Source organism: Aptenodytes patagonicus, chromosome 4 (genome assembly GCF_965638725.1).
Source record: "Aptenodytes patagonicus chromosome 4, bAptPat1.pri.cur, whole genome shotgun sequence".
Lineage (NCBI taxonomy): Eukaryota > Metazoa > Chordata > Aves > Sphenisciformes > Spheniscidae > Aptenodytes > Aptenodytes patagonicus.
Window position 1 is genome coordinate 61,930,076 of NC_134952.1, and position 13,538 is coordinate 61,943,613.

General features: G+C 42.4%; 2 protein-coding genes across 3 annotated transcripts in view; one reads left to right on the plus strand and one right to left on the minus strand.

Moving 5' to 3' along the window:
- Window positions 1-1,261: 1,261 nt before the first annotated feature.
- Window positions 1,262-8,574, minus strand: STAP1 (signal transducing adaptor family member 1). Its single transcript, XM_076337541.1, has 8 exons — window positions 8,437-8,574; window positions 6,228-6,299; window positions 5,428-5,541; window positions 4,684-4,740; window positions 3,602-3,762; window positions 2,840-2,968; window positions 2,133-2,202; window positions 1,262-1,372 (listed from the first exon to the last, which is right to left on the minus strand). Exons 1-8 carry the CDS (start codon window positions 8,572-8,574, stop codon window positions 1,262-1,264), a joined length of 852 nt encoding a protein of 283 aa, XP_076193656.1.
- Window positions 8,575-10,352: 1,778 nt separating this feature from the next.
- The window catches only part of CENPC (centromere protein C), a 29,843-nt gene continuing 26,657 nt past the window's right edge, over window positions 10,353-13,538 (plus strand). Inside the window, exons 1-3 of one of the 2 annotated variants that reach the window (XM_076336954.1) lie at window positions 10,353-10,407; window positions 12,119-12,165; window positions 13,365-13,426. In XM_076336954.1, coding sequence (XP_076193069.1) covers window positions 10,393-10,407; window positions 12,119-12,165; window positions 13,365-13,426 — 124 coding nt within the window. In that variant the 5' untranslated portion in view covers window positions 10,353-10,392. The remainder of the gene's footprint in view (window positions 10,408-12,118; window positions 12,166-13,364; window positions 13,427-13,538) is intronic. The other variant, XM_076336953.1, reaches the window with a different exon arrangement.

Sequence of the window (13,538 nt, forward strand, 5' to 3'; positions counted from 1 at the left end):
GTGAAGGCGCTAGCTGCTTCATAGCTTTCTTCAGCTGAGCTGTGTGAATGCTCCCCCACCACTGTCAGAGAAGAGGTGCGGTTTATCTGGTTGGGGTTTTTTTAAAGAAAAAAGCCAGGCTCTGGAGCTAGTCATCTAGCTAACTATGAAGGAGTGTAGCTCAGCAGTGGGTGCCCATGTTGTAAGGACTTTATTCAGTCCAGCTGCCTGGCAGAACTTAGAGGCTAAAAATACTAAACTTGGATCTTACTGCTGATCACTTAAGTTGCTTGTTTTGAAGGCTGGATCCCCAGTTTCCAAGAAGATGGATGCTGTGCCTAAGGCTCGGTGGGGTTCCACAACTGTTTGGTATGATCAGCAGCTCTCGCATGCCCTGCTGCCTTCCCTTGTTACCAGCTGTGCAGTCTTGTCCTCCTTGTGCATTCACTGGGGCTTGTCTCAGCCCATGCAAAAGGTAGTTCAGAGAGCTTAACCAACAGGGACACCAACTTATTTTTGTTTAGTTTCCTGAAGTAGCTCACGGCAGGGTCTGATAAACACCCCTGCTGGCACGTAGAAGGGGTGGGAATCTTCAGCTGGGCAGGAGATGTCTGAGTTTGCTTGAATTTATGCCCTCCCTCAGTTGCGTAACATGGGAAATGCCCCAGCCGCCTTACTCGGGATGTTCCAGATCCTGAAGGGTTGCATGACCTTGCAGAGAACCAGGAACCCTCAGTTTAAGCTACCCAGACTTGTATTTTCTGCTTTCTGGTCTGTATTGCACCTCTCTGGCAGTGCTCAAAGCCCCAGCAGAGGTGAGGCATCCCTGCTGTCTCTGTGGGATGTCATAAATGGCACTGATCCTTTTACAAGTGAGTAGACAAGAAATGGGGTTTTTAACACAAAGAGTTTATTGCACTGTGAGCCAGTGACAGAATTGAGCCCACAAACACTGTCTGCCTAATTTCAATACAGTATTTTTCCATCGCATTTTGCAGGGGCAATGTTGTCCTCTCTTTCCCACTCTTGTCTTTTCTTCTTTTTCCACATTTAATCTTCTACAGGAATTGGGGTTATTTGCCCTCCCCAAATCTCAGAAGTTTCTCTGGGAGAAACTGCATCATATTCTTGGTTTAGGGCCAACAAAGCTGTTCTAGAAATTGAGTAGCTTGGGGAATGCCTTCTGTTTATCTTCAATAGCACGTAGTTCCTGTGCTGCTGCTTGTGCCTCTTTCTTTTAGCGGGACTGTTCCTGTGTGTGCCTTCAGCAACTAGCTTGCTTTCAGAACACTGGGTCCTCTGCAGTGTGCGTCCGTATGACAAATGGCTTCAGTTTCCCTCGGGTTTGGGTCACAAAGTAATTGACGACATCCTGAAGGCTTGTGAGTGTCACCTGTTTCACCAAACCAAACAAACCCCACCAAATAAAACATGCTATGTGTGTTGAGAATACATTTTCAAAAACATGCTGGAAGGCTGGGATCCCTAGCAATGTTTCTCAGACAACCGATACTGGATTTACATCCTGCGTTTGGATGCGGTGAGGTCTAGGACAGCCCTCTGCAATCTATGGTAACGGTTTGACCCTTGAACATATAAGTCCTTCCCTTCCATCACATGAGTAAACAAACCAAAAGAGAGATTGCGCTCTGTACCGTTGTGCTCTTCAATGACTGCTGATGCTCTTTCAGCAGATGGTACAACAGCAGGTGCTTTTTCAAACCAATAGGACGTTTCTTGGTCCATACAGCCTTGCTCACACTTACACTAAATTCATTTTATTTATCAAAGTTAGATGGAGTGCATTTTTAACTTCCTCTAGCTGCAATGAGAGCTCAGTTTTGAGACTTAGTACTGAAGCCTGAGTTGAAAAAAAATAAATTAAGCGATCTTGGGTGTTTTGTGAGTGGTTTGATTTTATTTTTGTTAGAGAGAAGATGCTGATGTGGGGTTTTTCTCCTACTTTTCTAGTTCTTAAAAAATAACTTGTTGAGGTTAGGTTAGTTGGACTAACGAGAGAGGTGAACTCTCCGCATACTTTACTTTGACTCACAAATTATAATTAGGAATTTACTAGAGGTTTTCTAATTTTCTGCAAAGTGGTATTTCTTACACCTGCTTAGGAATCTTCAGCAAGGGAATTGCTCACTTACCTGTCTTTCCAATTCGATAACGTAACTTGTTCCTTTGGACATCACTTTGTAGTGCTTTAAGTGTGGGGTACTGAAAGAAAATGAAAGTTGATATGCTGCCTGAAATGAAATACTTTTTGATGTATCGTTGTCATTATAAACAGGGCAGGAGCAATGGGTGTGCTTTGTAATATTCCCAGAGCTTATTGAAGGTGTGTGGCAGGGTTTGGTTTTTTTCCCGTTTTAGTTTAGAAACACTGAGAATCGCAAATGTCATTCCTGGTGTCTCAGATGCCTCTTGTTCTGAAGCTCTGCAAAAGCTAAAACATGGCAATTCAGTTGAAATGTGGTGTGTTTTTAGACTAAGTTACTGTTTGAAAATACTTGTCTCTCTCATTTTTCGTTGTTCGTTTTACAAAGGGGTATGGCGTGATGATTTCTTAAACGGAGTGGGGTTTCATGGCAAACAAGGGAAGCCCATTTACCCAAGGAAATGGGCTTTTGCTGGCTGATCTTTATTGCTTCTTTGTTTAATCTAACTGGCTTTGGAGGAGAAGAGACCCAAGAAATCAGTCGCAGGCCCACCCCTGCTGCCTCATTTGCCTTTTTCAAAATAGCCTGAAGGCAAGGCATATGTTTCACATGTCAGCTCTGGGTATTAAGAATTCAGCTTTTAATACAGCGCATACTAGTTAAGAATGGGATAATATATTGTGGAATCAACCTACTCCAGCTCGTGTCGGATAGTGATTGCGTAGTTCTTGCTGTCTCTGCCCGGACGCAGGATCAAATTCCCACATGAAGGGTTCTTTTCTAACATCTCTGTTGCTTCTTGCCGAGATACTGCATAGAAGCACCTGCATAGAAAGGAGGAGAGAAACGGCATGAATGCGAGTCATGCTGGCAAGGCCACATCATTCTGAGCTGCATGAAGAGACGCGATCTACTGGGCTAACACCTCTTCACAATGCTAGGCTTATCCAGGGTAACTAGCCATGGCTGCCAAGAGGCATAATATCTGAAGGACTCTTGCTGATTAATGCTACTATAGGAGCATAATTCAGGACAGTAGTGCTTTGGCATTCTTAGAGAAAGTGAAGCTTTCATACAGGTATGATGCTTTCTGGAGCCTTGGAAAGAACGTGAGAAGAGTAACTTGGACTTACCTTGAATTTCTCAATGGTAATCAGCATTTCCGCAGAAGGGCAGATACAGCAGCCCAACGTGTGGCTTTCTGAAGAGTTTTTTAAGCATAGCAATACGCTGCACTCAGCCTTTTCAAAACAAAAGGCATTGTAGAAGAGCTGCAGGAGTAATCTTTCCCTTAGGAAATCTCTATAAAGGCCTTAAGGTAGACTTTGTTCATTGAATATTATACAACCCTTGTACAACAGCTGAATTTTGAACCTCTGTATGGAAATAATACTTTGAAAGAAGAAGGGAAGGCTCTTTAGTCAGGTTGGGGTTCGCATAGTTCAGTCAGAGCTTACACTGGCATAGTGGTCAATGTACTGCTGGGAGGGCTTTTTCTGTTCAAGGATGTGCTGGAACAATCGTCACGTGTAATCCTTCTTTTCTTTTCCTTCTCTAGCACTTCATGCATTCTTGTAAGTTGCCCAGGTAGTAATGACTCATCTGGTGGAACTGACAGCTGAAAATGAACAGTGCAATTGAAAAGAAAATGAAAGAGTGGACAAACATTGTGAGCAATCGTTTCTATGTGCGCATCACAGCTAATCTCTGAGCACAGCTGCTGTGCAGAAATCTTTCATACCTGCTTGGTTTAAGCAGCTGTGATAATCTGGAAGGTTTGGATGTGCCTCTGCTTTGAATAAAATGCTGCACGTGTTTTTTTGTTAGAATAGTGAAATAAGGATATCTGTGTCCTGATTTAGAAGAAATATGCATTGACAGAAGTGGGAATGATGTAAGAATCCACAACAATATTTTGCAGTTGCTATACTGCAGAAGGCTGTGTAAATGTAATTTAACCTATTTCAGCCATCCTCAGCTTTTTAAGTGATTCAGCTAGGCCAATGTAAAGTCATTTGTGAACAAACTTCATTTATTTCTCCACTGGTCGTTATCAAAGAGGATCTTGCTGTTTTCAAAGTGCATTTAGTTAAGAAGAATAGTAGAATAAAACACAGGGCTGAGGGGTTCTCTCAGGTGTGCAGTTTGGCCGTTTCTTTGGTTATGTCTTTATCCCATGATAAAGGCCTAGAGAGTTGTCTCTCTCTGAGCAGGCTCCCTTTTTCACAGCTGCAGGGGATGGACTTGTGCTAGAAGTCTTTTCCTTCCTGGACAGCAAACAGTGGATTGGGAACTGTGTCTGACCAGATACCATGGCAGAGTGTGTATTGCAGATGAGCTGGGGTTAAATCAGCCTTAATTTTGCTCTCCTCAGGGAAAAAAAACCCAAACCCAGCAAAAACCCTCAACAGTTTAGTGTGTGCAAACACCTCAGAAGTGAGGCTTTGTGCCTGTGGAAGCCAACTTCTGGCATGCATGAAGACAAAACCCCTTTATAGACACCTTTTGACATGAAGTGAGACATAAAGCTCTTCCATACCTTTGTTACAGTGAGAATAAAACACTTCCATTCTTTCCCACTTTCACTGTCATTAGCCTGAGAGAACAGAAAACAACGGTGTAAGAACAACTACAGCAACAACAAAAAATATAGTATTTCATGTGGAAGCCTCAAATAACTCTCACCCTTTTAGAAGTACCATGCCTGGAAATGAGCTCCCTGCCAAACTACATCACACCCTGAAACCCCACACTTCCCCTGTACTCTATGTTCAATTAGAGGGAGAGGACAAGAGGTGGGAAGGTAGAAAAACCTCATATGCTCTGTTGGAGTAAAAGGAGAAGGTTATGTGGATCCAAGGAGAAGGCCAAACTAAGGAGATAGGTGAGTCTCAAGTATAAAACCTTCTAGATAGTCTCTGAGTACTTCAGTCTGTATGGCTTCTGAATGGTGGGGTGGTCAGATATTTTATCCCCTTCTTGGTTTTACAGGTGACGCGGGCCTATCAGTGTGGTACTTCCTGGTTTCTCTTGTATATTTTCTTGTTCAATTCTTTGCTTATTTCATATTCCCAGATACTCCTGAGAAAAACTTCTGATGCCTCGAGGGGGAGTTTCCCTTTAGGTTCCTTTGCCCTGCCTTTTGGTGCTGCCTGGCTGCAGGCTGTACGCTTAGATGTCAAGAAGGCAGCTCTACTCCCACACCAAAATGGAGCTCTGAGTATCTGTGGGAGATGGAAAAAAGTACCGAGTGGCTTACAAATCACAGCTTTCCTCTTTTTACCTTCAGTTCTAGTTCCCCATTTGACAGCATCAGGATGAAGCGTGCAGAGCCATTTTCATCTGGATAAACATTGGTTGCTGAGGTCAAAGCTGATATATCTAATTTCTGTGAGTACTAAGGAGGGGGGAAAGGAGAAATAGCACAAGTTGTAATTTTCACCAAAAATCTAGCTGCTCGTCAAAGGAATTTGTTTAGAAGAAAATAGAATGAAACTTTTTTTTGTTAGAACTTGGGTTAAGTTTAACTGACAGACGTGCCAAAGCTCAGTCCTTTGCTTCTGCTTACAGAAGCTCTTCTCACCAACAGCGTACCTTCTGGATTTTTTCCCATCTTAATCTTCATAATCACAAACAGATTAAATCCACGAGACCTCCCTGAGTATTTGCTTTGTGACGCCAACTAAACCCTCAGCCAGAGTACACCATAATAATACCAAGCACTTTTTCTTCAGCTGCATAAAGGAAAATCATGTTACACACCACAATAATTTTACCCTTGTGCACAGCTGAGGAAAAAGCACTTGGTAAAATTATGGAGCAATGTGGATACATTTGTAGCTCAGGTGCCAAAAAAATTCCTTTTTTATTTTGATGAGGCAAATTAATATGCTATAGTTTGTTTCACTCTGGCTTTTTTTGATCTCAGCCTTTCTGTTACAATGTTCAGTACTATTTTTTTTGACTATGCAGATGAGAGAGCAAAGGGTGCCGGGAGTTGTCTGGAGTACATAAGGATTACTTGATGAAAATAACTGATGCACTTAATCAGATGGGTAGTTACAAAGATGGCACATTACTCACCATTGGGGCTTTTTTATCATCATAAAAAAAAAGCATAGTTCCTCTGAGTTCTGTCCAATACACTCTAAATTCCTGTTGGAAAGGAGGAAGTGTCAGTTTGTGAAGACGATCTTTTTAGTTCCCACAAAATGCTGAAAATGAAAGAACTGCTAAGAAAAAAACATGTCGTCGTATGTTAGTTTTCAGTGTTTTAAAGATCGTTAAAGAGCAAGTATGTATTTTGCAGGCAGTTTATGCAAAAAAAGTTCAGTAAATTCTTTACAGGCAAAGATACATAGGCTCTAGGCTTTGTTATCTAGTGTCCTAATCTGGCATGGAACTAGAAAACTTTACTTTTAACTAATTTAAATGTTTTAAACATTTGTCAACAATTGTCAAACAATTTGAAGGGGGTAGTAATGGAAGGAAAATATATTTTAAATGCCACTTTAAAATCTTGCTCTCCCTAAAAGGCATACAAGTGGAAAATAGTGTGAGATGAATGTGTAAAGACTCCAATCTTCTGAACACCATTCTCCTGAAGTGCCTATTTGCATTGAATTTTGATCCTGCCAGTTTACTTGCTGTAGGGAGGAGATCATGGAGCTTGACCTATTAAATGGACTTCTTGCATTTGAAGTGGTATTTTACATGCTTTGTCTTTAAATTATGTGTAGAAGTGTTCGTAAATCAACACCATGCCGAGGTAAATACGATTGTCTGACTCTTCTAACTGTTCCCTAATGCAGTCATGCCAGAGTGATGGGAAAGGTTTTTCTGTTTTCCTGTGCCCGTGATACCCTGAGAACTATAGCTGTTATGGGACACTGAACGGGGAAGGCAACCTCTGTAAAACAGAAACTCTGTTCTAGTTTTCAGTTTACTTACCTGTTTTGTGTTTGTTGTTTGGTTTTTGGGTTTTTTGTTGGTTGTTTTTTTTTTTTTTTTTGAGGTGGGGGTTTAAAACAGTCACAAAAATTGAGAAAAGAAGTAACTTGTGAAGTCTGATAGGTCATACAAATTAGGGTGAGCAACATTCCCTAGAGTATTCTGCAGGTGATCCTTGCTCTTTACCCTGCTAGCTCCTAACTAGTCTTTCTGGTGGTTTCTGTCAAATTACTAGTGTAAAATTTCTGTAGCATTCAGCCTCTGGACCCCAACCTCTGAGTACTGCAGTGTTGTGTTAAGGTAAATGTCCTCATTAAACCTTCTGAATTTCAGAAGGAGGGATTGTTCAGGGGGAAGAAAAAGGTTTTACATAAAAGGATATAAATAAAGGAATGTAACAGAGAGCTTTATTAAAGGTGTTCTCCTGCTAGATACAACAAAGCAATGTGTTGAATAATTTTTAGCGCTGCAGAAGAATTAATAGTAAGATTGTTAGTCTACTTTTTGCTTCTTGGAGTTCTGTTTTCTGTAGTACATGGATGTTCCTGTGTTTGTGAACCACCATGCTATTTTGGTCTTTTGATGGTATCTACCTTTAGCACTGCATGACTTTCATTTTCTCTACGCTGTCTGTGCTTCTGCATTTACAGAGATGTGAGTGTTGGTAGGGTAAAAACAACTTTGTAACCCCAAGTACAGGGATTGTCATTATCAAGTGCTAAAAGAGGGCAATCAGCTTGATTAGGGACATGCTCTGAACATACATGCTATTATAACATACACAAGCATGCAGGTGTTTACAGATTTGTGTCTTAAATAGTTATCTTGGGTCAAAAAAATCACTCTTATTTTCCCAGTTAGTCCACACATGTTGTATCATCGACTCTTACTAACAAGAAAAAAACAGATGTAGAGAATCTCACGTATACTTCAGGTGGCTTGTCACTGAAGACTTCAGGATGGATACTGTTCTCCAGTAAATAGAGGACGCGTCAGAGCAATATAACCATGTCAAACTTTGCTCTTGGTATTAAAAATATTGCATTAGCTTTTCACCATGGTGGTAGCTATGAAATCAGTCAAACTCAATCCACATTTCAGTAGGTAATAGTAAATTATAATGGCATCCTGGAGATACTGATGGTTACCTTACATAATTTATTTTACTTACCCCCATCCCCTAAGTAATATGAACAGAAATAACTAGATATCATTATTTCAGTGCAACCATTTCTGTCAGCCAGTGCTGAGAAACATTTCCCCCCACAGACCTGTAGCTCCGGGCAATAAATTTTTGAAGAAATATTTCTACACGTCCATTTCCCGGGACTGCGTGCCTTACCTTGCATCTTGAGTGCCTGACAGACAGGTAACCTTGGAAGTACAAAGGCAGACCAGTGATCCTCTGCCTCTCCTGGAAGATTTGCCGGGGGGCTGGCTGAGGAGTTTCCTTAGGCTGTTCCTTAATGCCTCTCAGCATCCTTTGGATATCTCAGCAGGGTATCTGGATATCCTCTGTTGCTGTACTCTTCCCCCCCCCCCCCTTCCCCCCCACTCCTGTTGCTCTCAGTCTGCTCCGTATCAGCCTCAGCCAGAGAACTCGTCCCTGGTGAGAGGTGGGGAAAAAGCAGCACCTTGAAGAGGAAGTCTCTGTACTTAACTTTTAGGTCAGTGCACACCGCCGACTCTTTGCTTGGTGTGTGGTCATGGGGGGAACCAGGCTGCATAGATTAAAAGGATCTTTTCCTTTACAGCATGCTCCTTGGGTTTGCTCAAAGGGAGACATTCAAATGATGAGCATGCTGGTACAAAAGTGCATCATTACTGTGATGGGTGTCACCTGAACGTCATGGCGGAAAAGCCTGCTTTTTATGGCTTAGAGCACTGGACTTTCATGGGCTGCTGCCAGGGGGGAGGCTGCTCTCAGCTGCCTCTGAAAGAATACTTAACTTTTTCATTGGGAGCATGGATTACCTTTGAGACTATCAGAGTTGAACTTTTTTAGCAAATGGCTAGGGGAATTACAGGACACTAAAAATAATATTGGAAATAAATCTACCTATGGTTGTTTATAACTGGCAGGGATAAATCAACTTCGCAACATGCATGTAGGAAGATGACTTTCATGATGAAAGAGCTAATATACCAAAGCCTTTAAAGAAATTGTGGAGGGAGATGGTAGTTCAGGAATGAAATGTTGGCCGTGATGAAATGAGGGGTGAAATTTCCAAGTTCACAGAACCATGACATTTAACTTAGTTTCTGGCCTTCCCCTTAGCAGTCAGAAAGAATAGGGATGACAAGACTTCATGTTTTGATGCTGGTTGCTACTGAATGCAAAGCAAACATTATATAAAAAAAAAAAGGCTTGTTTTTTGTTGAACATCTTAATGGCCTTTTCTGTTTCTCAGCTGTGTGTAGGTGTGAGTACATAATTAGCTGGTAAGGAGATCTGGGCTAGATCAGATAGCTGCCAACCAACTCTAGCAGAAGAGGCGTTCAGCCCTATGTGTGAAAGTAAATTCTCCATGTGATCTCTAAACATGGCTGGGGACAGGTACGTGTTCTCAGATTTTGGCTAAATTGGAGATTTTGTACATGTTCTCTATTGATTGTGTTTAAATGGCAGAATTCAACTTTGCTGTTCAATGTTGCAGAAAAGCTAATGAACATGGGTACCTGCACCTTCGCTTGGCAAGGCTGATGACGAGCCAGCACTTAGTCCACTGCTTGCCAGTGTGTGACAAAAAGCATTATTTAAGATTGTATTTTTCGGCTGTCTTTTGCAGATACTGTAAGACACTGAGGATATTCTGGAGTTATGTTCTCAAGCAGTTGTTTTCACTCGTTGTTGAGTTCTTCACTAATGTTTTAAAGAAAAAATTGCAATCCCCCGTGGTGACTGTAGATGTTTTGTAGCGTTTAGAAACCCGAGGATTTGAACTGGCGTTTCCCCTGAGGGAAAGACGAACGGTACTGCCGCCCGCCAGCTCTCCTCAGGGAAGGAACAGCTGCTCTGAGGCGGTAAAGAGGCCGGGGGCGGGGAGGAGGGAGCCGCTGGCTCCTGCGCAGGCGCGACAACGGCCCGCGGTGGGGCGCGCGCGCAAAGCTGCCGCCCTCGTTGGCGCGCGGCGGCCGCCGACCAATGGGGCGGGGGGAAGGGGGCGTGGCGGGGGCGCTGCCTGTCGCCGGTACGCGCGCGCAGCGGGAAGGCGCCCGAGGTTTGAAAGCGGCGGGGGCGACGGCCTGGCCGCGTCCCGCGGCCGGGGTGTCTTCGTCCTCGTCGCGGCGACCCGGGATGGCGGAGGCCTTGGTGAGAGAGCGCGGGCGCGGGGGAAGGGGCGGGAGGAATGGGGATGTGTTGGGGGCAGCGACCGTTCCCTTCTGTAACACTCGGGGTGCGGCCCTCTCCTCAGTGCGCTCCTGAGGGGCGGGCGGGCCCGCGGGGCCGTCCTTCCGCCCCTGACGGCGCGGTGAGGCTCGGGGAGTCCCCCGCTTCCCCCTGAGAAAAGCGGGGCCGGTGTTAGTGCTCTGCTCTCCCTCTTGGCCTCGGTTGCTGGCACAAACACTTCTGCTCTGAGGGCTTGTCTGTTGGGAGCCCCCGTTTCCCTTAGGCTGCCTGCAGCTGCGCCTGTCGCTCGTCTCTGGAGATCTTCCTTTCACGGGTTAGCGTGTAAAGAACCGGTGACTCTTGCCTAGACATGCTAGAGACGTACGTATCTTTCTCCTGCCGTCCTCTGTCAGAGGTACACGGGGGTCTTAAGTTTTAAAAGCTCTTTATGTGTAGCGGGGTATGAACATAACAATAAATAACTGTTAAGAGCTCTTTTAGATCCATTACAGGAATTTTTCATTTTCTTATATGAAGGGTTGCTTGCTGGTTGATTATACTGCACTCCACTGTAAGGGGAAGAAGTTTAAGCCCGAGGCACTGATTTGCTGTAGAGTATGGTTCTGCGCTGTTTCTGAAGTGATGACTTTTGGTCAGTCATTTTCCCGTGTGACCTAGAGTTTTTTCCTGCCATTTTAAGCTGATGTTGAAAATTTGCAGTGGAATAAATCCTTATGTGGTTTTAGTTATTTTTATTACCAGAATTAGTATCCAAAGAGGAATCACAAAGAAGTGCAAAGTAATGTCAGGATGGCAAACTTAGGAGAAATGTGCTGAATTCTGTTGTATTAGGACTAGATAATCACCACACTGCACATATATTGTTTTTCAGCTAAACGTTTAGAATTTTTTTGAGACATTTTCTTGTCACATCGATGAAAAACTGTACTCTGCTTAGCTCTTTAATTTTTCTTGACTTGTCCATCCTTCCTGGTTTTATCCTCTACAGTCTTTGCCTGTTCCCAGCTCAGTAGGCTTTATTTCATTTGTTGGCATAGAAAGTAGCGCTGATAAAATACTGTCGTTTGACTTGTTACTGCTCTAGTTGTGGTAATAGATGACTGGAGTCGTGTCTGCTATTCGAATGACTTTGATTATACTTGAATCCCAAGTATATGAGGAAGTGCTGGGAGTTAATCGAGACCGTAGTTTTACCATGGAACAGCTGATGTGCTCTCACTGCCTGTCAACGTGGTCTTGCCTGTGATAAACATAGGGTAAGAATTCACAGAGCAGCGGATGTGTTGTAAGGTTATGTCCGAGCTTGCTTTATGGTAGTTCATTCCCTTTCCTTACTTGAAAGATTATTTCTGAAAGTCATCACAGAAATGTTAACCAAATCCTTAGATTTTCTGTGATTTCTGTCATGTAAGTCTCCTGTACGTGTCTCTGACTTTAAATGCAAGAGATGCTTGATGGTTCTTGAGGAAAGCTGAATTTCTGGCTGTTGTTACAGGGGTTGTAGCTACTGCGGCGTTCTAAGAAAAACAGAGCTGTAGTAACTCCCACTAGTTTCAGATGGATCAAGAATCCTCAAGACTTGCTTACATGAGAAATTGGAGTTTGGTCGCTTATTTGTTTGTCTGTCGAGTGTCACAATGCTTAGTAAAAATTGATTCTTATTTCTTCACAGAATCATTTTAAAAAAGACTACAGAGCAAGATTCTGCCACGGAGGAGGGTAACTTACATTTAAAACTTTATTCTTGGATATGACTGTTTGGAAGACTTATGTTGATTTTTGTCCAAGAGCTTAATGTCAAAACTATTGGGTGTATCTTATTAAACTAACCATACGATGTTTCCCAAACTTCTTGTATTTCTTAGTGGTGGGAGGAGCAAATTGTGCTGGGGGACAAAGCACCAAGGATTTCTTTTGTATTCCTTGCTGAGGCAGCAGACTGTGGTGTAGCTATACCTGAACTACTCCTAACTAGGCTGCCTGAGCGCGGAAGCAGTAGTCTGTGCAAACATTTTGCCCTTCAAGAGGTAGAGAAATGAAGCCCATGCAGAGTTGTAGCTTATTTGGCCCTTGCTGGTAAATGTTAGAGATGAGTTTGAGTATTTGCAGTGCTGTAGCTTTCTTTAAAGGCATGTCAGAAGTCCATGAGCTTTTTGTTACTGGAATCTGTTTTTAGACATGCATTTCATGAGCTTACCAAATCTGCCAAATTACCTGTCTTGAAAGGTGTATAATAATCATTATGGGAGAAGTACTCCATGGCTTTTCTCTTGTTATTTTGGTTTTGATCAACATGGTCTGGCTAGTAGATCACTTCTGCTGTTTTCATTTGTCCTGGGGAGGTTTGAAATAGTAATCCAAGCAGCTGAGCTGTTCGCTTGCTTATGGATTTGTTACCTCAAGCCAATTCTGGCTGCTGAAACTTTTGTAGAAGCACAGAATAACTGTGGATAAGTGGTAGAAAGAGAAGCAGAGGGTGACTCCTTGTATGAAGGGATAGATGTGCAGCCTACACCTTTCATTTCTGGGTCTGCTGAGGCTGGATCACTGTGCAGGCAACATTACTTGAGGACTGATTTTTTAAAAATTTATTTATTTCAAGCGAGAATCTTTATTCATCCCAAAGCTTTTACTTGAGGGCTGTTGCAGTAGTTGTATGTTTTCTTTTATGTAGAGAGATTTCTTCATTCTCATCATATTCGGTGACAGTGGGGCTTTTTCTCCTGGAATCCTTATTTAGACAAGTTTCTTTGCAGATATCTGTGCATGGAAATGGTAGGTAAAATATATTAAAGTTGGGACTAGTGGAAATAATAATTAAAATATTAAGTAATAAGAACTTTACTACTTTTATATTGCTGGGATAGGAACATTTAGTATTTCTGATTGAAAATATTTTTTTCCCCTCTTCTTTCTAGAAATAAGATTGATGTACAGCCAGGTCAAAATGTACTGAAACTCATACAGGATTGTTTCGAAAGTAAGCGTTTATTTGGTGTTTTGCTTAATTTGTTGGTTAAAGAAAAAAATAATTTTTTCCTTGTATTATATTTAGTAATAAATAAATAGAAATAAAAAATAGAGATAAAATG